Here is a 27,926-nt window from a genome sequence, read left to right as displayed (position 1 = left end):
CGCCGCCCGCGGCTCATCCCTTCCCCTCCCCCCCCGCGCGGTGCATTGTGGTGAGTAGCGGCAAAATGGCGGCGGCCGCCGCTGGCCTAAGCTGGAGGCGGGTCCCTTCCGCCACGGGGCCGGTGCCCCGCTCCCGCCACGGACACCGGGCCGTGGCCATCCGCGAGCTGCTGATCATCTTCGGGGGCGGCAACGAGGGCATCGCCGACGAGCTGCACGTCTACAACACGGGTACGGGGCGCGCGCGCGGCCCGCTGCGGGGCCGCCGCCCTGAGCGCGCTGGGGGCCGAGGGGGGCCTGGGAGCTCCTCGCCCGGGGCGGTGTGAGCGCGCCGGGGGATGGGCGCGCGTGTGAGGGGCGGTGGGGACAGGGTTGGGGGGGGAGGGGCGGTGTTTGCCGTCTCTGCTGCGCTGACTGCCGTGGGGTCGTGGGGCTTCTAGCCCTGGGGGTCTCTGGCCGCGGCGGCCGCCGCTGTCTGGGCTGCAGGCTGCGGAGAAAGAGTCTTCCCCGGGATGGAGGGTCGTGCTGCCTTTGAATGCTGGGGCTGGATTTGCACCCGCCCCGCCGCTCTCTTCCAAGAGAGGCATGGGACGTTTTCAGATACCTTTGCACGGTTCCCATCCCTTCCAGCCCATGTTACTCATCCCCCGGCTGTGTGACTCTGTCAGCTCCTCTGTCGCTGCGGGAGGGTCGGGTGGAATTGGCTGAGAAGGTGTCAGTCGACTGACTGGAGACCGGCTTATCCCTCTTGTCTCTCCTTCGCCCCCCAAGCCCCACTCCTTCCTTCTGGTGGCAGCCCGAGGCATTGAATATGTAGACAAACCAATCCTGGTTAGAAAAGTGAATGAGTTTGCATTGGGAGTTCTTCCAGGCAGCAACTCCTGAAGACTCATTTTATTGATGGGAGATTAGATTCTGAAACACTTACCGCACAGGATCCTGTCAGACTGGGGAAGTTTTGTAGGGTTTCAGTGCTTGACATAAGATGGGGTCTAGCTAGGCTGTTCTATACTTATCAATTTTCACTACTGCTGGTTGGAATAAGGATGAAAAGGACGCACGAGTTGAGAAAGTGAGAGCCAGACCATCATTTTACTTCTCCAAATGTAAATACTCTAGAAACATGCAAATAACAAAGAAATGGTTGTACAATTTTTGTGACAGCATTTTAGCTAAAGTCAGGGACCGTGAAAAGATTTTTTTTAAGGTAGCTCATTCAGAGGAGTAAAGTTAGATTGTCTTGGAGCAAAATTTTGCAATACCAGTTTGCAGATGGGACTTTGCTACACTTAAACAGATGCAGTCAGTTTAAAACCCCCACTTTAAAAAATGTCTTAATCTACCAAATTGTTATAAACAACTCATGAGATTAAAAGAGAATTAAATTGTTTTGCATTTTCCTTTGTGTATTTACAGTATTTCTTGTAGAATTAGTTTCATAGTTCCCCTATTACTTGTGTGTATATGTGGGGGGTGGGAAATCTGACAGCAAAAAGGGATAAAAATATTTATAATAAGAAAATGCAAATATACATGTATTACTGGCAGGGATAAGTATAATACTGAAACTTTTTGACACTGACTAGATTTCAAGTTGACAGTATCCCTTTAAAACAGTATTGTAGTAAAAGGGTATGTGCCTTTGACTTTTATTTCATTGTGACTGTGGAAGATGTCTTTTCTTTGCAAAGAGTCCATGTAGAAGTCAATGAGTCTGACTAGTGTGAGAGACTTTTACTAGTTACCCAGGCCATGTCTTCACTAGAATATTTTTAATGAATTCCCTGCATTTGATAACATTAGTTCAACTTCTGCACCAATCCACTTACCCTTGCTCATAGCAGAGTTAGATGACATAGTGCTGAAAACAGTGTTAGTAACGGAAACCCCGTCTGCACGAAAGCTCTGAGTGTTGCTAAATTAGATTAATCTGAACTGGAGTTAACAATAATGACAGAGGTGCATAGAGAGTGTGATCTAGAAATTAGTATAACTGTAGAGAAAGCCAGAACTACTTCTGCTAGTGACACAGTGTATGAGCTTCAGCAAGTCAGTTACCCACTTTGACCTCATATGTTCTTAACATAAAGATGAGCACAAGAATGATCATATGGCGTCAGATTAATGGCCCGTCTAGCCCAGTATTCTGTCTTCTGACAGTGGCCTGTGGTAGATGCATCAGAGGGAATGAACAGAATAGGACAATTATCACGTGATCCATCCTCTGTCATCCACTCCCAGCTTTTGGAAATCAGAGGCTTAGGGACACCCAAGGCACAGGGTTGTGTCCCTGACCATCTTGTCTAATAGCCATTGATGGACCTATCCTTCATGAATTTACCTAATTCTTTTTTAATCCAGCTATACTTTTGGCCTTAACCTCCCCTGTCAACACATTCCACAGGTTGACAGTGTGTTGTATGAAGAAGTACTTCTTTATGTTTAATATGCAAAAGATTTAAAACCATTTCACTGGGTGATGCCTGATTCTTGTGTTATGGGAAGGGGTAAGTTACATTGCCTTATTCACTTTCTCCACACCATTCATGATTTATAGACTTCTTTCATATCCCTCTTATTCATCTCTTTTCTAAGTTAAATAGTCCCAGTCTTTTTAATTTTTCTTCATATGGAAGCTGTGTTGTACCCTTAATAATTTTTGTTGCCCTTCTTTGTACCTTTTCCAATTCTAATATATCTTTTTTGTGATGGGGTGACTGGAACTGTATGCAGTATTCAAGGTGTGGGCGTATCATGAATTTATATAGTGACATAATTATTGCTGCTTTATTATCTATCACTTTCCTAATGGTTCCTAACCATTCTCTTGGCTTTTTTGACTGCCTCTGCACATTGAGCAGATTTTTCAGAGAACTATCTCCAATTACTCTAAATTTTTTTCTTGAATGGTGACAGCTAAATTAGACCCCATAATTTTGTATGTATAGTCGGGATTGTTTTCCAATTTTGCATTTATCAGCATTTAATTTCATCTCCCATTTTGTTGCCCAGTCACCCAGTTATGTGAAATCCCTTTGTAACTCTTCTCAGTCTGCTTTGGACTTAGCTATCTTGAATAATTTTATGTCCTCTGGAAACTGTGCCATCTCTCTATTTACCCCTTTTCCCAGATCATTTATGCTTGTGTTGAACAGCACTGGTCCCAGTACAGACCCTTGGAGACCCCTCCATTTACCTCTCTCCATTGTAAAAACTGACTATTTCTGCCTTTTGTTTCCTATCTTTCAACCAATTACAGACCCATGAGAGGACCTTACCTCTTATCCCATTACTGCTTACTTTGCTTAAGAGCCTCTGGTGAAGGACCTTGTCAAAGGCTTTCTTAAAGTCCAAGTACACTCTATCCACTGAAACACCCTTCACCACGTGTTTGTTGACCCCACTCAGAGAATTCTAATAGATTGGTGAGGAATGATTTCCCTTTACAAAAGCATGTTGAGACTTCCCCACCATATTATGTTCATCTGTGTGTCTGATAATTTTGTTCTTTGCTATTGTTTCAACCACTTTGCCTGGTATAGGAGTTAGGTTTACTGGCCTATGATTGCCTCTGGAATCTTTTTTAAAAATTGGTCTTACATTAGCTATCCTCCAGTTATCTGGTACAGAGGCTGATTGAAGCGATAGTAATTAGTAGTTCTGCAGTTTCATATTTGAGTTCCTTCAGAACTCTTAGGTAAATATCATCTGGTCCTTGTGACTTTACTGTTTAATTAATCAGTTTGTTCCAAAACTTCCACAATCTGGGACACTTCCACAGATTTGTCACTTAAAAAGAATGGCGCAGGTTTGGGGATCATCCCTGACGTCCTTTGCAGTGAAGGCCGATGCAAAAAATTCATTTAACTTCTCCGCAATGGCCTTGTCTTCTTTGAGTGCTTCTTTAGCATCTTGGTCGTCCAATGGATCCACTGATTGTTTGGCAGGCTTCCTGCTTCTGATGTGCTTAAAAATTTTACTATTAGTTCTTGTGTCTTTTGCTAGTTGCTCTGCAGATTCTTTTTTGGCCTGCCTAGTTATACTTTTACATTTGACTGGCCAGAGTTTATGCTGAGTAACACCTGTTTCACAGAGGAGTGATAGCATTGTTTCCATCAGTTGACTTGCTTTTTATTTTAACAGCCCTTTACTGTTAACCTTTATTAACTATAGGTGGCTCTGAATGGGAAAGAAGAAAAAGTGTCTTTTATGTGTCTTTTGATGGCAGAGATATTAAAGGAGCATTCATTCCCTTTGTGGGTGTTAAAAAATAAAGTTTTGGTTTTTTTTATACTATAGCTACAAACCAGTGGTTTCTTCCTGCTGTTAGAGGAGATATTCCTCCAGGCTGTGCAGCCCATGGATTTGTCTGTGATGGCACCAGGATATTAGTGTTTGGAGGAATGGTTGAATATGGAAGATACAGTAATGATTTATATGAATTACAGGTAAGAAACACAATGAAGATCTTTCAGTTCTAAAGATCACACTGTTTATCCATTTTACTAAAAGATTCTGCTTCTATTTAAGTGAAATAATACATTGATTTTTGGAATGGTTTGACAAGCCAGGGCTCTTAGAAAGCTGGAGTGGATGAGCATAGTGTGTTGTTCTGTTGAGGGGAAAAATAACTAAATTTTGAAAATGGGTCATAAAACAAAAATGTTTTAATGTCATTAGGTTTTACTACTTCATTAATTATCAGTTATTTAACTTTATTCCTGTTTGATTTAGGAGGGTATCAGAAAAAATTCAATAAATTAATACTCCGCTAAAGATTATACAGAAAATAAACAAAGAATAGTCCATGTTGTCATCACCTTGACTCTCAGATTACACTTATTGGTAGTATCTGAGCTGATTTGATTTCTGAAGATCTCTTTTTTTCTTTAAGGCAAGTCGATGGCTGTGGAAAAAAGTAAAACCTCAGCCTCCATCTATTGGCTCACCACCTTGTCCTCGACTTGGCCACAGCTTTTCTTTATATGGTAACAAGTGTTACTTATTTGGTGGCCTGGCAAATGAAAGTGAAGATTCAAACAATAACATTCCCAGGTATGCTGATTGGGTTTGATCAAAATGTCTAAAAAATAGATGTAACAATATACAAACCAAAGAAGCTTCTAAACTGTTAAATGAAGAAGAAATTCATGTCCCAAATGATAATGATGGAAGTACTAGAAATGCATGTTTGATAGCCCTTTTAGTGTACAAAGGCTTTCCTATAGTCTTCCCATTAGGCTTGTTGCATAGGAAACTGGCTAGAAGTGCTGACATATTTGCAATGAAAGCTAAATAGATTGCCTTTTGCTGAACTCCAGGATTGGTTATTAAATTTCTGAACAGTAGTCTTTCCTTCAATCTCTTGTTAGAAAAACATATCTGACCTTATTGTGTATGTCTACATTGCAATTAAACACGTGCGGCTGGCCCATGTCAACTGTCTCGGGCTTGTGGGGCTTAGTCTGCAGGGCTGTTTAATTGCGGTGTAGGTGCCTGGGCTTGGGCTGGGGCACCTCGCAACAGGAGAGGTTTCCAGAGCCCAGGCTCTAGGCCAAGCCTAAACGTTTACACTGTGATTAAACAGTCCCTTAACCTGAGACCCATGAGCCCAAGTCAGCTGATATAGGCCAGCCACAGTTGTTTGTTTACAATATAGATGGACCCTTCAATAATTTTATACAGTGCTATTAGGCTTAAATATTGAAGCTCTAGCATGCTTTTAGTATTTTTTTAAATTTAAATTACTTTAATTGAAGTTCCTAGAGTCGTCTTGCTTCAATGTATTTGGGACGGAAGATTTTATTTACTAGAACATTGTAGGTAACCATGAAATGTGCTGCAGATACAAACACTTCAAAGTACAGTTAATTTTAAATCAAAATATAGAGGATATCAAAGCTGAAAATACTTCTGCATTTAAGACCACTTGCAACTGGCTAGCTGCAGTTAAGTGCCAAAACTCTCTTCCCTCTATGAAACGAGTTTTGGCTGAAACAAGTACCAGAACTCAAACAGTTCTCTAAAAGTAACTTTCAATAAGTGGATTTTATTTAATTAAACAAAAAATGGTGAATTCCCTTTCCACTGCCCACCCTGAGGGTATTCTGCTCAGATTTTGTTGATGCACCATGTCGTAGTATATTTATCATTTACAGCTTAGCAATTAGCTCTTCAATTGCCGAGGAAATTTGCTCAGATGTAGTGAATTATGCTAATGATCTTGGTGTCACATTTGAGCATGCCTTTTTTTGTGGAATGCCACATTATGAAAGCAGACTTTCTTAGATGTACAATTTGTGCTTGAAATTTGCCCTTATTTCATCCCTCCTTACTTTTAAATATCATGTCAGTATTTTTAAAAGCTACGTTTTAGAATGAATACTGGCCCTGTATTTAGCTTCCCTTTTTCTCCATTTTATGAATTGGACCCTCCTCCTTCCTTTTTGCTTGTGTTTTGAAACGGGTGTTGTTTTGTGGAGTTTGGTTTTATTCTGTTTGTATAGGCCCTACCCTCCAATGTTTGATTGGTACAGTAAAATAAATTATAGCCTCTGCTATGGTAAGCTTTTAAAAACACAGTATAAAGTGTTAAGTGAATTTTGGTTCCTCATGTTCCCTTTTATAATCCTTCAGTAATATTTTTCAATATCTTCCCAATATTACACTAGATATTTAAATGATTTCTATGAACTGGAGCTGCAACATGGTTCTGGAGTTGTAGGCTGGAGCATTCCAATGACCAAAGGAATCTTGCCTTCTCCTCGAGAATCCCACACGGCAATTGTGTATTGCAGAAAAGATTTGGGAAATCCAAAGATGTATATTTTTGGAGGGATGTGTGGCTGTCGACTTAATGACCTTTGGGAGCTTGACATAGGTGAGTTCAGTCAATGTGTAAATCAGTTCAAGTGCATATCTGGTGTTGAGGAAAAATGAAACCGTCTCATGATTAGTGATGTGCTATATAATTGCAGTTAACACATGATTTAGTTGTAGTCTTAACACCATTTTATTCAGGGAGACAAGATGTAGCCTATTTCGATGACGAACTGTACTTTTACCACTGGCGTGCTGCAGTATTCACTTGCATGCTGAGGTCATTAGTCTTACTAGGATATCTTAAATAGTCTTACCAAAATAATTAAAAATTAAGTAGCCTTAATGAAATTGGGATAGTAATCCCCATTTCAAATTGCTAAACAGTTTAATGTTTGTCAGCCTTTTGTATAAACCTGAAAATGAACATCAGCATAAAAATCCTCATAGTGTGAAGTTATTAAAGTGTAAATCTTAATATAGGTATTAACTTGAAGAGCTACCTTCTTGCTTTGCTGAAAACTAGCAGAAAGTAGGTATCATGCACATGATTTCCTGAAATCTAGGAAGTAATATGCACAAATAGCTATGTAGCTTATATTTATTATCCTACTGAAATGCTATTATCTTATTTTTTTAGAAACAATGACTTGGTCAAGACCAGAAACTAAGGGGACAGTGCCACTTCCTCGCAGTCTCCATACAGCCAATGTAATAGGAAACAAGTATGTCTGTTGTTAAAAGCTCAACTATAGAAAGGTACACCTAGTAGGAGAACGATGATATAGTGTTTCTTTATTGGATTACCCTTACCCACCACTGTACAATGTAAACAACTTTGGCCTTGTGGAAGCTCTTTTAGGTATTGTTGTGCCTTTGTGGAACTTATGGAGATAGCAATATGCCATGGGTGGCCAAACTTACTGATCTGCCCGCTGGGCAGAATTCTCTAGTCCCACCACCCTGCCGCAGGGCAGAAGCTCCAAGCTCCCAATCCCAGTCTGGTAGGTGGAGAATGCAGGGGAGTGGCATAGGGGATTCGTGAGCCACATTTTAACTGTAAAAGAGCCGCATGCGGCTCACGAGCCACAGTTTGGCCACCCCTGCAATATGCCATCATCTAAATTAAGGCTGTTAAAGAATTTTAGAAGTAGTATTACATTTTTCTCATGCCAATGTTGGCACACAGGGCAGAAATCAGTCTCTTCCATCCCTCTCTGTCATTAGCTGCTGTTTCCATCTGCTCTGTGGTGTTGAGATCGACTCTTCTGCCCTTCCTGCTAAAGGGTCTTCTTAAGGTTTCTTTTGGCCACTCTCGTTTTCCTCACATCAGTTGGCTTCCACTTGACAGCATCATGTGGGAGTCTGCATTTTGGCATCCGGAGTACATGCCCTAAATATGCCCAACGCATCCTTCTAATTCTAGTGGAGATGAGCTGCTGGTTGGTAATTTCTCAGATCTATTTATTGTTAGATAGTAGTTCTAAAGCTCTTTCAGTAGTGGACACAGTCTTCTGTATCAGCTTCACAGCTTTCCTCAAGCCATAACATTTAACAAATTTCAAAAACTCACGAAACGAGAGAGAGCCTTTAAAACATGTAAATAGCCATCCATGACTTTTTGCAGTTGCATAATGGTAATCCATAAAACAGGGTAATCTAATATTTGAACATATGATAACACATACAGGCATCTGAAAGATGGCTCATTCTATATCTTTGTAGGGACTTCAGTATTGTAATATACTGGAGTGGAAAGAAAGCAGGGAGAGAGAAACATTCTGGATACTGAGTGAGGGTGTGGGGGTGGGAAGTGTATGTTGAAATGCCAAACTTTAGAGTGATATTTTTAAAAGACTGATGTTACTTAGTAGTATAAATGACATTCAGCTTGAATAAATTTCTTCAAGTGATACTACTGGGAAGAATTTAGGGGAGAGTAGAGCTAGATCATTACTCGTACCCTTTCATGTCATAGGTCATCCAAGTGCTGTGGAAACACACACACAAATTCACACACACTCCCGCCCCATAAACTTCCATCAGCAGAACTGATTTCTGTATCCTGAATCATGTAATCAGACTGAGTCATGTGTGTATCTAATTCTTTCCCTGGTCCCTTTGTAAAACTATCCAAAATAACACTAAAACTTGGGAAATTGCAGTGTCTTCTTTTACTTTCTAGATTACTTTTCCACCTGCTAGCATAATTCAGTCCGTCAGATAGATTTAATAAAGTAAATATACTTGCTTCCGTTGTTATATCAGCTTACAGGTTCTATGTATGGGGTGTGGTGGGGGAAGAAAACAGTGCCTTCTGAGACATCACACCTTTTGATTTTTATTATTCCTAAAAAATATTATTGGATTGTATTTCATGCAACACATTTCTAATTCTGATATCTGACAATCTTTTAAAACCGTCTGTTGTAAACAATAAGTAGAAGGGCTGTATAAGTTCTGTGTAAATGTTTAACTTCTAAATATCAAGCTGTTTCAGATGCCTTTATTGAGAATACAAAATTAACACACCTTTGGCATATTTCTTAAGTGTCCTAGTGCATGATATGGAATATTTCTTGTAGTTATTTTCCTCAACACTTTAGACAGCTAGAGACCTGTAACAACACCGATTAGAAAGAGATGTGGGGACATATTTTACAAGAGTTTGTTTATGATTGAGACACGAAAATCTGTAAATATTCTGTTTTGTCATAAGAATATACGATGAGATGGAACAATGCAACAGGCCTGGGAAGGTGGTTAATTAGCTTTGTCTTTTTTCCATTCCTCTCTTCTTATTTTTAGAATGTATGTTTTTGGTGGATGGGTTCCACAGGCAGTGGAGGATGAGATTTCTGCTCATGATGGTGAATGGAAATGTACCAGTTCATTTTCTTACCTAAATTTAGGTTAGTGTTTCTGCCCTTTTTGATGATGATGATAAATTGAATGCTTGTTTTAACAGATACATATGAGTAAAGTCTTGAAAAATATTTTTAGGTGACTTTAGAACTAGACACCAGTTTCATATCCCACCTGGAACATGTTTTACTCTCAAGCTTGCCATTAATCTAGGTGCACATTTAATTCAGAAAACATACTTTTTGGATAATGGACATCATGTTGTAAACCAGTGGTTCTTAACCTTTCCAAACTACTGTACCCCTGAAGCCTGAGTCCCACCCCCACGGGGCTGAGGCATGTAACTTAGTTTCATGGCGCCCCTGTGGCTCCAGGCAATTGCCTTTCTTGCCACCCCCAATGCCAGCTCTGCACTTGCGACCCCTCTAAAACCCCAGGTTAAGAAACACTGTTGTAAACATTCAGCAGCATTGTAAATACAAAATAATGCTGGAGTAATTCCACAATAGGTTTTGTACTCTTATATTCCTGTACTAGAAGACACGGCTGTTGCCAGGAACCGTTTAGTTATGGACACAAAGCTACCATAGGACCCATACCTTACCTTTTTACTTTACATTTCCACGTGATACAACCAAAGATCAGGAAAATGGCTTCTACAAATTTATCTCCTGGCAAAAAAAATTGAATTGATCATATATGATACAAATCAATTTGGAGTGTGGGCTCAAATTACTTGCTTGCTGACTGTACAGGATATCTGGTCTAAAATTCAGAGGCTAGAGAATATTGGGAACATTAATAATTCAAATAAGTAAATGTAAATATATGTATATTCTCATAGATGATCATTTTCCCTTTGACTGACTAGTTAGGTGGATTAGTATCTATATTGTTTTGAGAACATTTATTTGAATGGTATTGATTAGTTCAAATTTCACTTACTAGATACAACAGAATGGATAGGTCTAATCTCAGATTGTCAAGAAGACACAAAGAACTTGTTACCAGGGCCAAGAGCTGGACACTGTGCTGTGGCGGTGGGCACTCGTCTGTATATCTGGAGCGGTAGAGACGGTTACAGAAAAGCTTGGAATAATCAAGTTTGCTGCAAGGACCTTTGGTATTTAGACACAGGTGAGTAAGAAAGTAATAAAAGTACTGTAATGTGTTACTACAATGTAGAGAACTTGGCATCAGACCTGCTCAGAAATTTTAGTCTGTAGGAAGTTCATTGAACGTTTAAATTTCAGATTTTTCTAGTAAAATACTGCTTCACTGTTAATGCATTTAAAGATTATTATTATAGCTTTCTGCTAAAAACAAGGATCTATTTCACAGGTCTCAAATTCCACAGGCATTCAATGAGGTTTTATGAGGCTAAATTCAGTAAAACACCTCTAAGATTCTTGGGTGCAAGATGTTAAGAGGGCATGTTATCTAAACATTTGTAAGTTTTTTCCTGATGTGCACTTTACATTTTCCTTAATTTCACTTGGTGGTGGTTCATACCTCTTTCACCACCCTAAACAATTGATATATTTGGTGTTTGCACACTTCAGGTACTTCCGAAGGTTGTGTTCCGCTCTTAGTTGCTTAATGAAATTATAAATATTCTTACGTTTTCTCATAGGGTGTCGTCTGCTGCTGCTTAGCCATTTTTGTTTTATTCTGTCCAACTGTATTCAGTTCTAAAGATACTTAGACCAGTCTTCTGGGTGCATTTTCAATCAAGCTGTCTAGCGAGCCTCTGTTCTCTGTGATCTTTGAAGTGATGCCTCTGCATATGCAGCCCAAAACCTCATTGTTTTTTCTGCTGCCAAATAAGTAATTAAGAAAAGGCATGAGACTTTAAAAAATATGCCTTGTATGGCACTTGAGAGAGACAATTTAGTATTTTTTCTGACTTTATTTTATAACCTGTTTGAAAAATGCTTTTTGTCATATGGCCTGTTACCATATGTACTTGGAGAAATGAGTCGTTGATGTGATGTCATTACACAAATATCATTTGAACTGCAATGAAAGAGTAACTTTAAACATTCCAATTGTATTTAATTGGTGTCTTTTAGATAAACCACCAGCACCATCACAGGTACAGCTGATCAGAGCTACAACTAATTCTTTTCAAGTTAAGTGGGATGAAGTTCCTACAGTTGAAGGATATCTTCTTCAGTTAAATGCTGACTCCCCAGCGCCTACAGTGACTGATGAAATACCAGTTACTGCGGTTCCTGAGACTGCATTGTTGAATTCACAAGGTAACGCTGCAATATTTCCCTTAGATAAAACTGCATTTCTACAAAGGTTCCTGTAGATATTTACATAGATACATATATAACGATACATTAAAAAATTAAGATAAAGACCCAGAGCTTGGCTAGGCCTACGGAGTGCACATAATGCAACTCAGGAGTTGAAAATTTGGCTTTAAGTTGCCTTTGTGCTTCCTGATCCTAAGTTGGCTGAATGGTGGAGTTGTTCCTTGATGGAGGCTAAAACTGCTTGAACCTGGAAGTGCCTTACAGAGTGAAACTTTGGATATGAGGCAGGAAAATATAATGCTCAGAATGGATTTTTTACTTTGATATATGATATCCTGAAATCTGGCTGTGATTTAGGCTAGTACATGAAGTAGTGGGAAAAGAGTTCCTATTTGTATGATTTAAGGAGAAAGTAGTGGGAAAAGGATTTCCATTGATTGATTGCTCTTACAGTTTCATTTCAAACTTAGTGCTACTGTAACTAGTAACAGGTCTTTTGACAATAAGACAAAGGGCCTAATTCTCATTTACACAAAAGCCCCTTCATACTTCTCTGGTGTCCACTCACTGGGATAAAATAGACTCCAAATAGAATCAATGGGTGTTTGTTTTTGTTTACCTGTAAGGCAGTTCTAGTCAACAGCAAAGTCTATAATCAACTACTATCATCCTTCCTCCAGGAATCAAGCTGGATCTTCACAGTCAAACAAATCACGTGGTTCCTAATAATGTAAGTGTAAACTGAAAATTGTCAAATCAAGATAATGTTTTAGTGATGGTCTCACTTTCTACTCTAATTTACCAATTTTAAAGAGCCAGAAATATTTTTAAACTAAAAAATTAACGGCTTAATTAGATTACTATTGTTGTAATGATACTACCTCACTTCCTGATGGAAAGAATGTCTTGAAAAGCCATTCCCGATGATACAAGAGGAAAGCTGCAGTTGCGTTGAATACTGTTATGGTAGCTGGGAGCCTGAAAATCTCCTTCATCCTCCAAGTCCCAGCAAAATAGGTACTGCGAGGCAGAAAGGATATTCTACTTTATTGGGGCCTTAGTGAAATTCTTTTCTTGGTAGCAGGCTCCTAATATGGCCTTTGGAAACCTGTGAACAGCAGTGTGTATACAGATGACTTCCTTTCTGTTCTGTTACCAGAAAGGGTCATTTAAAAAAAAGATTCTGGTTAAAAAGTCTTAAACTTTCAAAAATCTAGACTAGGTCATAACTGTTTAAGCCTCTTAAAGCAGGCAAACTTGTGTGGAATCAAATACTGAAGACACTTCAAGACTACAACTTGTTCCTCAAGACTAATTGGGGCTCTTAATGACATACAAGTTCTCTTTTAATACTATAGTTTCTTGTAGGAAACCTGTTGATATGAATACTCTGGGGGGTTTTTCTAATTAAGAAATTTTATCTTTTTTGGAATATAGTTGAGCCTACATAATTGTACTTTTCTGTGATTATTTGCAAATGAAGGAAATGTACAGGATAAATCTTAATTTGTATTTCCATTTAAGAATACCAACTGTCTCCAAAATAGTGCTTTGAATGTTACAGGAACACTATCAGATCAAATTTAGACTTTGTGAGAAGCTTGTATTTTACTGTTTAATCACATCCATCTTTATTTGAAATTCCAGTGAAAAGGTTTTATGAACAAACATTTCCATGCAATGTTTGCAGCTTAAATTGTAAACTTAACATTTATTGTAAACTAACAATTGCTTTCTTTTTGGCTAGGTACAAGTTTCATCTAATTTGCTGTTAAAACTAGAAGCTAAAGAAAATATTACTGAACCTGAAAACGTGGTTACACAAGAAACTACAAAGAAAAACCATCTAGATTCTGGAGGATTCAAAGAGTCAAATGCCCCCTCACTTTTGCCAGCTTACACTTCCGGTAAGAGTTTATTCAGTAGAGACTAAAGAAAAATTGAGGTTTAAAATTTTGCAAATATAGCAAAGTAAGAATTATTTGTATGTTACAAATACCCTGATATTTGTGGGGTTTTTAAAAACTAAGCCTTTCACAAATTATTTATTACTATACATATTTATAACAGTGGGGAAAGATGAAACCATTATTTTTCCCTAGTTCATTGCATTGAAGGAGGAATAAAGTGCTCAGTTCTGTCATTATGATGACGAATACAGGCTATAAACAGCTCTGTACAAGAAAAAGGTCTGTTTTTTCAAATAAAGGCTTGCAGAACAGACATAAGCAGTAGTAATGACAGTGATGACATTTTTTTTATAATTGACAAGTTGTCTAACCTGCTTATACTGGATGTTTACATTCATGTAGTTACTGTGATGTCAGCATTTTTGCTGCTTTCAGTGATTCTCCATTCTCTTACTGGTGGGTGAGAATAAATGATTGCTGCAGGTTAAAACTTGGCATGCCAAGTATCAACCCAGAAACTAACTTCTACAGTTTATAATCTTCCTAGTCACTTAAATTGCATGGACTGGCCAAAATTTAGGATTTCAAGATTGTGCATGTTTTTGCAACTAGGAATTGCTTTCAGATCAATGTTAAATTTTTGCCACCCATATTTAATGCTCAGCAGAATAACAGAATTTAATCAGATGGGCCTATTTTATCAATCCAGGAATTTAGAAGCCTCGGCTGTACCTGTCTGTAGTTGGGTATTTTTGTGTTTTGTGTAAATATATCAACTGGGCGGGGAATTGTTATTAATTAAATAACACCAAAGCTGGTAGTCAGTCTGGATTCAACCAGTTTCATGCTAGTCTGAATTTGGCTAGCATCAATTCCTATAGTAGACTAAAACAACTAGATTAGGTTGCTATTTGTCAGTTGACATCAATATTGAAGTCGAGTTAATATTTTCCATATTGCAGATCCTCAGACTTCAGCAAATGTAGGTGAATTACATGACCTGGACATACGAACTGTAAATCCTGATGCTTCTGTATCCAGTACTGTTTCCAGCACACAAACTATGGTAACCCAGCAGGCTGTTAAAACTGAGTCATCAAGTACAAATGGGGCAGTTGTTAAAGATGAAACTTCACTAACAACATTCAGTTCAAAATCTGAAGGTTTGAAATGTGTTTCACATACTGTATTTTGAGCCATATTTATCTAAGGCCATCCAACTTCTAGTGGGGTGGGAATTTTGTCATCTTTAAATAGTGGCTGGGATTGAAGTAATGTTTCAGACATTAATGATCTTCAGCAAACTGAATGATCTCTGCCCTGGTCTCACTTTAAAATGAGGATAATCCTCACACACCTTTGTAAACCGTTTTGATTTGTGTAGGTGAAAAGTGCTATAAGGGGTTCATTATGAGTTGACAGAAATCCACCTTTCAGATAATGGTAGCCACCAACTTCAGTGCCTTTGGCACATTTGCGCTCTCCAGTGTGTTGGTGTGCTTTTTTGTGTTTGTTTGCTAAAAAGGCAATACATTCAAATGGTAACCTCAGATTATCTTAATTTCTTTCCAAATTGGAGACCTCATATCACAGATTAAATTAATTAATCACTTTTGTTGTTTTAGACTGACCTCATAATCTATGATAGTAATGTCTGAAATGAGCAGTTTATGTACACTCAATATGCAAACAATGCCAATACAAAATTTCTTAATGGAAATGAATATGCAATATTTGCCATTGCCTGAGAGCAGTAACCACTGGTTGACCCTCTCTTGGTGATGTCTTGCATATGCAAGCATTATTCTAAAAATTTGACTTGTAAACACAGAATACTAATGAAATGGGATAATTAGATTTGTCTGAATCTTGAATATAATCATTATATAAATGTAGTGAATGTTATTTTTTTCTCTTCCAGTTGGTGAGTTATTTTTAAAATGTATTATTTTCTGTATTCCTATTTTAGAGTTCTCACATGATGTGTACTGATATGCATGAGCAGTACATTACAAATTATTAGAGGTTTAATGTTCAGGTTGTTCATATTGGGTGGGCATTATCTGCCCCAGTAGGATTTGTTTGTGTACGGTTAATATTGATATAAACAGAATTTATATACAAGTCCAGGCCATAACTCTTGATAATGCCGCTGCCTTAGAATTGTCGGTTTAGTCTCCTGTCAATGCTATCATTTTAACTGCAATGGCATGCAAGTCTAGACACTTTCAGAATTGTTCTGTAAATTTAAAACTAATAGTTTTAAAAAGCTATTACAATTGTCAGGTTGTAAATAGCAATGCATGTAAAACTTACCAAACTTGTGTCTGAAATATTGAATAGGCTTTTGCAAGAGAGATTTCTCACTGAAATCCATTTACAAATTTTATAAGATAGTTTCTTTACATGTCAATTGTTTTATGTGAACTAATATTTTAAATATAATTCTTGTTTCTAGTTGCTGAAACTACTTTTATAATGCCTTCCACCAAGGTCAGCTCTGGTCAAACAAATAACTCGACTGTACACTTATCTGTAAGTATGTGATCTTGCATAATCAAAACCAATAATTATAATTGTTCTTTGCCTCAGGCCTCTCCAGGTATTTAGTTACATTTTATCTGAAAGAAAAACCTGATCCTTTACTTAGAAGGTTGCAGTGAAAGTTATACATTGTATCCGTCTGTCAAAAAATAAGACCTATGTTGCAAACAGTTTAGTTTAAGAGAATGTGTAAATGAAACAACTACTCAGGAAAGGATCCCGTTTCTTATCACTCAGTAAAGTACAACTACACGTATATCTGGTGTGCATAATAAATGTGTTCTGTAAATAGTACTTTAATTAAAATAAAGTATGTATTCCTATATACTTTAGGTCAGGCATACTGCACATAGATAATTTAATTAAGTTCCTTTTGAACTCTGAGATGAGCTAGTATAGAACTACTTGCCGCTTTAGAGGTCACAAAAGTTCTAATATCCTTCCTCAAAGAACTCGTTTTCTGGGGCCATACTCTTAGAAATGGCATCAGAACATTAATCTTTTAGATATTTCACTAACATTAGAAATACAATCTGCATAGCTTCCACCTTTTTTGTTTGTAAGTATCAGTGTTTTTAAGACGTTTAACCACTCATTGTTTTAACTGCATTTCTGTAATAGATATATATTTCTTCTTTTGAAGTATAACAAAGTGTAACTTACTGGAATGACTGGGAGTGGTTTTTTCATACATTTTAGTCTTTGAATTGTGACTTTTTTATGTTACATTGAAATATGGGTGGTCTATATAACATGTTCCTCAAAAACTAGAAGACTACTCCACTGAGGCAGATGGCAACAGTGAAAGCAAGAGAACGACAGTGGTACGACGTGGGAATTTTTAAAAGTAACAGTGCTTTGGTGAACCAGTACTATTTGTTGCCAGAAGAAAAATCAAGCATCTCTAAAAAGGTAGGTGCTATTTGTGTGTTCTTAATTTTGGAATGTGTTGCCCATGTGTATTAACTGCTTGAGACTAAAGGTTTGGGAATTTCCTGGTTTGATACACTGTGGAGGGAACTAGTGCTAATAGGATTTCTGGATGCATAAGCAAAAAACTAATTCAGGATGCTGGCAGATATCTTTCATTCTTTCTTTCTTTCTTGTGATCTATTTCTGAGGCTAATTCTTCAACCAGCTGAATAAAATGCATGATTATAGGGACGGTGCACTTAAGTTTTCACTAGTTATTCCAATGTTCCTATTTATTTAGGAAATAGCTCTCAAACTGGTCAATTTTCAAACCATTAGAACTTTTTATATGTGATCTCTGGAGGTATGAAAACGTAGAAACCTGCAGTTGGATTTCAAAATTCGGAAATTGTGTGGCTTAGCTTTACATTTTTAATATAATACAGCCTTGAAACTTCTTCACTGTGGTCTCTTCTCCTTTAATTGTGACTCTTTAATACTCATTAACATTGTTTGACATTACACGTGTAAAAAAGAGACATAGCCAAGTGTTGTTTTTAAAAACTATAGTTACCATATTGTTTTGTGTCTAGGCAGCTTTTACAATGGATTCCTCTATTTTGTTTAACTTGTTTATGCATCAATTACATGTGAAACACATTACAAATTAAATTAGCAAAATCTGCAGTTTTGATGGCACGAGTGGATTAGATCCACTCATGAACTAGAAACAGAGCTGGTTAATATAGCTCTCATTTAAGCGGCTAGAAACACCTACAGCCCAGATATTGCTTCAGATAAGTAGAGGCTTTAATTGCATTCAGAACTAAAATCCATCATGTAGGCACTAGTTTAGCAATCAGTCATACATAACCAGTTGATAATGGCTAGATTTAATTTTAGTCATGCTTTCCTTTGGCTAAATACTGATACTATAGGTCGCATGGGGAACTTTGTGCCCTATAATGACCAGCTGCTCTGTCTTATACTTAGTGCCCCTGCTGTAAGTATAGCACAGGACAGGAGGGAATAAATTAAATAGCTCACTAATGTTTCGCATTTATGAATAAAAATTTCAAGTGCCTAATTCCTGTTGACTACCAAAGTATATTGCCAACTTTAACTATCTTCAGCATCAATGTTCATGCTTATTTGTGGCCTGAAGATCCCACGCCCCATTGCTACATCAACCTTCACTCTTCCTTCTTGTGTATGTCCATTACGCTGTCATCTTGTATAGTATACAGACATCTTTCTGGCCTTTATTCAGAAGGTAGGCAGAAATGAAAGTGAAGAGTCTAATTTAAATGTGAAGAATCGGTAAAATGTTAAGGACAAGCTCCAGCTTGTATTGGGAGGATTGACAAGTGGTAGGGAATGGTATCTAGCCTGTAAGGATGTGGGTTTTTGATTGAATATCTCATGAGTGGTGAGCAGGGATATATGGGGCAGAATTAATGTGTTTGTGTTAACTTGGAACTTCCTGGAGAGACAAGATGAGCCCTGGGACCAACACAGCTACAACTACACTGAATTGGAACTTCCTGACACTTTCATATGTTAAATGTGGATTAATTTTTTTGAGGGGGAGGCGTGAAGGAGAATTTCCTTAGCTCTGTGCTTTAATTTTCCTACCACCAAAACATTCACCATAGAGAAAAGAACAGCAAGATAAATTCCACTGCAAAGGGCTTTTTAAGAGGGGCAAAATCAAGGGTTCAGAATAGAACGGAGATCTATGGCAAGAAATCTGTGGCTCCAAGAAGCAGTCATTTAAGGTGTCAAGAAACTTTATTTCTGCATCATGTCCTGAGATGACATGTACCCAGTCACATGGGAATAGTTGAAATCCCCCATTATTATTGAGTTTATTTTTATAGCCTCTTTAATCTCCCTGAGCATTTCACAGTCACTATCACCATCTTGGTCAGGTGGTCAATAGTATCTCTCTCCTGCTATATTCTTATTATTCAAGCATGAAATTACTATCCATAGAGATTCTATGGCACAGTTCCAATTTGAGAACAGCTGGGAATGGCTGACAGGATGGATCATTTGAGGATTACCTGATCTATTCATTCCCTCTGAAGTACCTGGCATTGGCCACTGTCAGAAGACCGGATACTGGGCTAGATGGACCATTGGTCTGACCCAGTATGGCCATTCTTATGTTCATAATGCATCCTACAACTTTAATTGCAACAATGCTTTAATGACCATATAAATATTTCAAATCTTATGTAAGTTTTTTAAAATATATTTTACAATATTAGGCATTCACATTAGTATTTCATATATATATTGCAGATAATTCTGCTTGTGCATGGAAGTGTTTCCAAATGCATGATTATAATGTATAATAATTTCATGGATAGGTTAATACATGTGCATGGCTAATATATGCGTATACTAAACAGTACATGAATTACTAGGGCACACAGTGTTTTAAACAAATGCATACATTCCGTCTTGGTTAGCAGTACAGTGACTTTTAAGATTTATACAACTTTACTTTTATGAATGTCATATCAAAGCAATAGCTTATGACTATCTAAACAGCAACTTCTGAAATTAGAAAAAAAGCTAAGAGACAAAATATAATATCTTGGGCACAAGACTATACATTTTTTCAAATGTATAACTTAAAAAGCTTACTTGTTTAGTTCCCTTGCCCATTCTCTCCCCCCACCCCAAAAAAAAAAAAAAAATCACTCCACTGATGCTAGAAAGCAATCAAAAAGCATTTTTCAGGAAGTGAAAATAGGGATTACAATTTTAACTGTTTCTTACCTTTACTATCATTCCTCTACAGTAGGTCAATTAGTAGCTTTAATTAGTATGATTTTTGTAAATTACCAGAGATAAAAAACCATACTTTATTTGTTTAAAGAAAACGAATAGAATTGTGCCACTAATACAAAGCAATGTATGGCAACTCGTGTGTTTCCTACCAAAGCAAATAATTTCTGTTCAGTCAAGTATCCTGCCTTTGTCACTGACCTTAACTTAATAATCAGATGAAAAACAAACAAGCCATTATCTGCCGCATTTAATATAATAGAGCACGCTTCACAGTGAAACAGCAACTGAGAATTTCTCTGTTACTGATATGGATTATAATCTTCTCTTAGGGTTGTTAGCCCTTATAAAAGTTTGACCTAACTTCTTGGATTGTGTATATACTGTTCACTCACACTTCTAAATTCACTTTAAATTCTGTTTTTTCTTAAGCTGGTCTTGCTACCTGCTAATTTATTAGGTTAGGTGTGATATTTAGTGTTTTAAAAGTAAACTTATTTACTTGAGTTTTGTATTTAAATTTTCAGATGGAAAATGCAGATGTCCCAGACTACAGTTTACTTAAGAAACAGGATCTCTTTCCAGGCACTGTGTACAGATTTAGGGTTGCTGCAATTAATGGCTGTGGTGTAGGCCCTTTCAGTAAAGTCAGTGAATTTAAAACTTGCATTCCTGGTTTTCCTGGGGCACCTTCAACGGTCAGAATCACCAAGGTGAGAGACATGCTTAGGATTTCCATTTGTGTAGTGCTGTCTAAAGATCTATTCAAAAACCTAATTGATACTTTCTGGGTGGGTTTTTGTTGTTGTTGTTGTTGTTTTGTTTTTTGTTTGAAGTAAAAACTGTCCTAGCAGATAGTGTCAAAAGTTGATGGGTAAATTTTACTTACTTGAACAATTTTTGTGTGGCCTTATTGTTAAAAACCACATTAATACATCAAATAAATTAAAACACTTAATATTGAGATAGAGATGTCGACGACACAGTATTACCACCAAATAACAAACATTTTTCAGTTCTCTGATCAGTATAGACTTTATTTAGTGTTGTATTAAACCATCTCTGTCCTGAAGTAATTGCAGCCTAAAAGAAAAGGCCTGACAAAAACACACTGAGATCCAAAGAATGGTGGTGATTTAGAATGTTGTTTACAAATCAGGGCAGTAATGGTGTTAAGATGTTGGTCACTCTGAAAAAAACATTAAATCTCAATGTAATTTTAATAACGTGTCTCAATGACTGTATCAAATTTGTTCATTTACAAATAAAAATACGTTTTTTTCTAACTGCCAGCCCAACAAATTCAACTTGGGATCTGAAAATCAATCTTTACTTTTTCTGGCTTATGTTACATTACCAATAATACATTTTAAAGAGTTTCTTCCCTTATTTACACATACACAACCTCATTACCTCCAAAATATCCCCTCATTTGTAAATCTGAATTGCTATCAAGGGTAAAAGGTAGTAAATGCTTACTTTTGTAAGTAAATTAAGCAGCCATGATTCAGAACAGACGTAAGGACCAGATCTGAATAAGAATGTGCCTTTTCATTCTCTGCAGAATTGAACCATGCTTAAATGGTAACGGAACTTTATGCAATGTGCTAAATTTACAGCTGAGTATCAAGAAATTGTGGTACTACACAATTAATGTTTACATTTTTTTCTCCAGAGTGTAGATTGTATCCATCTTTCATGGGAGCCACCTGTTTCATCTTCTGGAAATATCTTGGAATATTCAGCTTACTTAGCTATTCGTACCGCGCAACTACACGAAAACCCAAATCAGCTTGTATTTATGAAAATATACTGTGGTCTTAAAACATCATGTATAGTAACTGCTGCACAGCTTTCAAATGCCCATGTTGATTACACCTCCAGACCTGCTATAGTGTTCAGGATTTCTGCAAAGAATGAGAGAGGATATGGACCAGCCACACAAGTTCGATGGCTTCAAGGTAAAGTGGATACCAAATGTAGTTTTAAATGGGATTTATCTGCACTATGAGAACTGTTTATCAGACTATTTTTCCGTTATTGAGTCCATTTTTCCTCAGCATCATGTCTGAAGTTCTTGAAAACCTCTTCTCCCTGAATAATCTGTACGGTTTTTTAGGTTTTGGTCATTAATTTAAGTTCAGCATAAAACTTCTTTAAAGAAATTTTGTTCTAGTAACTTGAATGCAAGTAAAAGCAGAAAAGTCTATTTAAAAAAAACAAACAAACCCCGAATCAGTATATTGGTTCACTCCACAGGTATGCATTAACCGAAAAAGAACCCAACCAAGCTTTACATTCTAATAAACTTCATTTCAACTTCAAAATTTTCATCCTGGTCATACTGACAACTAACGCAGTAGCATCCACTGCTTTTATTGGTTCCTTCCATCGTTTTTCCCCTTTAATCAGAGAGTAATTTGTTATCTTTGTGTGAGGTGCCTTGATTCTGTTCACTTTGCAGCTTCTAGTAAGGGCAATGAAATCACTGCTTTCTCTTAAGGTTGCTGACATTGTGTCAGTGTCTTGGCTTATTGCAGGGGTGGGGAACCTCTGGCCCGCGAAAGAATTTGATCCGGCCCGCGGGCGGGCGGGCAGGAAGTGCGCGCCGCCGAAACCCTGCCACCGTTTGCGCCTTTTCGGCGGCGGCGGGGGGAATTCGGCGGCGGAATCGGCGACATGGCCCGCGAATGGAGGCAGCAATATCAAAATGGCCCTTGGCAGGGAAAAGGTTCCCCACCCCTGGCTTATTGGGTCAGTGAGCTGCTCGTTATTACTTTCTAGCCTTTACATTTAAACCATCAAAATTATTGCAGGGCTTAAACTGAAGGTGAACTATCAGAAGACACTGTTGTCCACACTTCTACATGGGTTTTTCCCCATATTAGAATAAACAGTTTTGAAGAGTTCTGTTTGGTATGTACTATTCCAGCCCTGCTTTGAGGGTTTTGGCAATAATCTATATACTGAAAATCTATAGATACAAGCTTCAGGAATATGGTCTGTTTGAACATGTCAGACCACTTTAAATGTTCCATGACTGCATATAGATAATAGCATATCTTCTTCTTTTTACAGACATGAAAACATCAAGTTCAAAATAGAAGCACCATAATAAAATTCAAGTTATGAATGTAATGTTCAACACTTGTAACATTTTGTAAATGCTCCAAATATTTTATTTTTGCATTGTTTTTATCTTAAATTTATATGAAACCCCCCCCCCCCTTTTTTTTTTTTTTTAAACCTTTTAAACATCAGCATTATACAGCCTTGCTCAGGTTGAACTACCATGTATAGGATTTCTTCTACTGAAGGTAAATAATTAGATACTGACCATCTCTGCCAACCACCATTTTGATCAGAAAATTTTAACCATCACTGTCTTTTAAATCTGAAATTGACACTTGAAGCAGAATTTAAATTTGTAACAATTGCAGATGCACAAGATTATCTGCCACTTGTGCCAGTTTTCAGAGATTTTGTAGAGAATGTCTGCGTCAGAATGTTATTGCACAGATAACTTTGTAAAGACTCATTATGTGTGTAATTCTGTTCAGTTGAAGTTCTTATACCACATTCATCACTGTGGTATCTGAGTGCAAGGTGAACATTTCCATTTATTATAGTATCTTAAAATGTATAGAATATTTTAATATATATACTTTTTGTAAAGAAATGATTTTTCTACTATTTGTAATAAATATTTTAATCTTTAAAGGCATTCCTCTGAAGATATGCAAATACTAGGAAACTTAATCACTTCTGTTATGAAAAATATAAACGTAATGTAAATGCACTACTATTAGTTGGGATTGTCCTTTTGAAGTTGTACAAATCTTAAATCTGTAAATATTCTTAATGTTTACAAAAAGACCTCTCTGGTCTAATATTAAACCATTCATGGGGATTCATCCATTTTTTTAAATCCATGTTTTGCTTCCAGCATATGCTTGCTTTTTGCACTAATGAGAAATTAACTTACCTCATTCTTACATTTGTAATCACTTGTGTTGCTTCCATAACATTTGTTATATTTTAGTCTAAAAATTTAACCAAAGTTAAAATAAATGGTAAGCAATTTTGCACATATTATATGCTAATTCTTATAAAATATTTATTCCATTTAGTCTTCATTACTGCTTGTTTGCTTTACCTGTATATTCTACCAATCAATTTAATACTCCCAGTTACCTATCAGTCATTTTTTCATTAATTAGATAGCTATTTAGTTCAAAAAGCACTGCTGTTACGAATAGGTTGATCCATTTCTGTGCTAAAGAAAATGTTTGTTCATAGTAATAGAACAAATAAGCATTTTAATGCAATTTATTTAAAAAAACAAAACATTTGTTTACCAAAGTGTAGGTAAAATAGCTGAATTGTGAGGCTGCTAGGTGAATAGATTTTGAGGCAACTAATACTAATTTTTATAAAATTAGTTACTGCGCATGTGCAATGAAGTTTATACTTTGCACTTTAAATTTTTCCCTCAATGCCAAAAGAATATACATCAAGGTGGAATTACTTGCCTTTTTCCCTTAGGTTTTTGTTAAGAACATGCATTGTAAATATGTAATCTTAAACATTAAGAATATACTTCTGTTTTTGTTTTCAGGACTTTTTTTTTTTTTTTTTTAAAGTGGGGGCATAGATATTTGGTAAATCAAGAAGAGATTGGATAATCCAAATATGCTGGAGAAAATTTTATGGCCAAACTTTAGACCTCTAAAAGTCAGGGTTTATAACGGAAGTGCTGATACAGCCTTAACACAGCCACAGTCTGTGATGTTGTGAAAGTACTGGGGACTTTACAAATCTTCATTGTAGAATGATAGTAGTCTAAATCATTCTACTCATAAGAATAAAAATCCTGACAAGAAAAAAACTTGTGCTTATAGTGGTGATTTCACTTGAAGCTGAGTATTCACATTATGAATTTTTGCGTGTGCAGTTTTTTTCCTGCAAAGTTACACAGGCTTAAAAACATTGTGGTTCACTTCATCAGTTATGACCATGACACTATCCAGTAACTAAAATCTCCACTTACACACAAGTTGTAACTAGAAAAGTATAACTTAGCTTTTCTTATTAGTACTGTGAAAGATGCCTTTTAGAAAACATTTATGGCGTTGACTTTGTTGGTTGATATTATTTAAGAATAAAATCTCCTGGGTACATTTGTAGATGGAGTTTTTGCACTTGGTTTCATATACTTTGCACGTTTTCTTTTTAAAGGGTGTGTCACAATGACCAAAGGTAAAACCGTGGTGTTTTCAATCAAAATATGATTTCTGTGTAAGTATACTTACAGTTGGTCTCTTCCGTTGTTCTAGTTGGGTAATGTTCGAATAGTGAACATATGCAAATCTCCTGTTCCATGCTTCACAGTTTTACTTAACATTAAAGTATGTTGTACACTGAAAATGCACATTTCTGAGTACTGCTGCTCAGGACTGTACTTACAAAATGTCTAAATCCCACCCAAGTTTCATTTTAGAGAGAACATATTGGACAAATATACTGAGATGTCTATTCCAGTTTTTGAAATTATTTGAAATACAAATGAAATCAGCTGTTTGAGAAACTGCATCAGAAAGTCCTCTTTATTTCATATTTGTCATTGTTAAAATACATGTAAACAAAACATCCACATTGATCAGAGTACAATATCAATTTTGTAGAGATTTGTGGAAATGTCAAGGTTTAATAGACTTTTCATGAAAGTTCTCACTGTATAAATAGAAAAGTTATGCTAGCTATGGCAAATATTGCAACAACTTAAGCATGTTTTTATGAAATTGGAAATCAAATGAACGAGAACCAACATTTTGTGTTTAAAGTAATTATAGCAATATCTTTGAGTATAGTCTGAAGTAGAGCACGTGATGACCAAGCCATAAACTTTGAAGATATAATAAATGATACCATTAACTGGTATTTTAAGATGGTTAATTTGAGGTGATTATAGTCTTATGGCCTGTTACTTCAATGATCTCTACAAAGAAAACTGACATTTTGTACAATGAAAAAATAATTGATTATATCTTGTTTGAAAGCATTGTTTATTCTTTGTAATAAAGTGGTTGTCGTATAAAATGAGGTGTATGTCAGTACTTGAAATCCAGAACTACTTGTATACAGATTTGAAAGGTTAGTGTCTTCTGAAAGACTTGGTTCTTAGGTTTTAACTTAAGAATGTGCTTTAAGATGTTGCAGGAAGGAGGGCACTTTCATGATATAGACATAAATTTGTCAACAGTACCTTTCTCCAGATCAATTTTAGAGTAAGACATTTCTGGACCATTCAAATGCATCTCTGCTGCCTGTCCCAAAGAAAATTGGTTGGACAAGCAAAGACAGAACAAATGCAAGTAACTTAAAAAGGCTGGTTTCCTCTTCCTGGTCTTGCCTGAACTAACCTTTGTGACAGGGCCAGACCTGATGGCTACAGGAGAGTAGTGGAGGGGATCTATATTAGCCCCAGAATTAACAAATCCCTGTTCCCTGGGTGATCCAGCTGGGGCTACTCCAGGGCAATTAGGCCAATCAGGCCAGCTGAGGCCAATCAAGGAGCTTACCCCAGCAGTTAAAAGCCTCCCTGTCAGGCAGACGGGGGCAGGTGGCAGGGAGTTAGGAGGAGAAGCAGAGTGGAGGAGAGCTGATACAAGACTTGGAGCAACCACTGACACATACTACAACCCCAAAAGGTACCAGAGACAAAAGGGGATACCTGTCCGGCCACGGCCAGGGATCCAAGGCACTGGCCTGAGGGAGAACCCCTCCCCACCCAGTTCCAGGAAGTGGACTGCGAGCTGGGGGGCCAAGGACAGGCAACCCAGGGAAGGGAGTAAGTCACAGACTGGGCAGTTTGGAGGCTACTCCACACAGGGTCCCTGGGTCGGGTCCCGGGGCAGAGGGCAGGACCGGGCCCCCCTGTGCTCCCACCCTGGCGTATCAGAGTCGTAGCCGAAGAGGGCAGAGTACCCACAAAAGGGCTGAACAAGCCGCTCTCGCCACACCTTCTTAGAAAAAAGTCTCAGGTTATCTATTGAAAGCAAAATACTTCCACATTTGAATTAGTCATTCTTGTATAAGAAACATTTGTTTCTCAATGAACAGGTGTTCTATAAATGTACATTTTGCAATTAAGATTAGAATACCTTTCTTTTTGTTAACAAACTTCAGATATAACGATTAAAAAAAAATAGTTAGGGGATGATCCATAAAGTCATCTGATTCTGACTTGTAAGCACTGGCAGCAGTCTTCTTTTAAAATATTTGAACTGCATAGTTTAACCGTCAATGTATAAAGTAAGGAACAAAACACTGAAAGATTGACCCATCACAATGAGAAAAGATGTTAGTGTGAGGGACTCGGCCCAGTAATTGCATTGACCATGTGGATGTGAGTCAGTACTACTCACTAGATGTTCTCCAATCCCATGAGTGGTTATCACTGAACTTAAGTTCTCCTGGTCAATACTCATGAGTTTGGTCTTTATAGTGTTTATACTCTCTGAAAAACCATATACTTTAAAGCCATGCCCCCTTCCCCCCTATTCAATTGACATAACTTAATCAATGTACTCTGAACATCTGGTTGTTCTTGCTTCTGACTTTATGTACCTTTTAAAAAGCCTTGAAACTAACAATACCCACATGGGTAATTTAAAAAAAACAACAAAACAAGACTAGTTGAACAATACTGCTTTCAGCCTGTGACCTCAGTTAATGTTTTCTGATGCGCAAGCACAGCTTCCCTAGAGCCAGAAATTCACAATGATCACTTTAATCTGAGTCTTATTTTGCC

General features: G+C 37.3%; 1 protein-coding gene across 2 annotated transcripts; it reads left to right on the top strand.

The window, feature by feature from the left end:
- The first annotated feature begins 65 nt into the window (after positions 1 to 65).
- HCFC2 (host cell factor C2) lies at positions 66 to 26,202 on the top strand. 2 transcript variants are annotated; one of them, XM_067536170.1, is made up of 16 exons: positions 66 to 231; positions 4,300 to 4,448; positions 4,895 to 5,055; positions 6,672 to 6,880; positions 7,460 to 7,544; positions 9,628 to 9,731; positions 10,633 to 10,821; positions 11,757 to 11,945; positions 12,629 to 12,678; positions 13,696 to 13,855; positions 14,821 to 15,021; positions 16,317 to 16,393; positions 17,174 to 17,314; positions 20,641 to 20,826; positions 21,789 to 22,074; positions 23,192 to 26,202. In XM_067536170.1, the coding sequence occupies exons 1-16, from the start codon at positions 66 to 68 to the stop codon at positions 23,215 to 23,217; spliced, it is 2,379 nt and encodes a 792-aa protein (XP_067392271.1). In that variant the 3' UTR covers positions 23,218 to 26,202. The 2 variants fall into 2 exon arrangements, with proteins under 2 accessions (XP_067392271.1, XP_067392270.1); XM_067536169.1 differs by lacking the exon at positions 23,192 to 26,202 and having other exon boundaries at positions 21,789 to 22,674.
- The last annotated feature ends 1,724 nt before the right edge of the window (positions 26,203 to 27,926 follow it).

The sequence above is a fragment of the Emydura macquarii genome, unplaced genomic scaffold, assembly GCF_026122565.2.
Source record: "Emydura macquarii macquarii isolate MOO-44397 ecotype Brisbane River unplaced genomic scaffold, CSIRO-AGI_Emac_v2 contig_3530, whole genome shotgun sequence".
Lineage (NCBI taxonomy): Eukaryota > Metazoa > Chordata > Testudines > Chelidae > Emydura > Emydura macquarii.
This window is presented reverse-complemented; position numbering and strand designations above follow the sequence as displayed.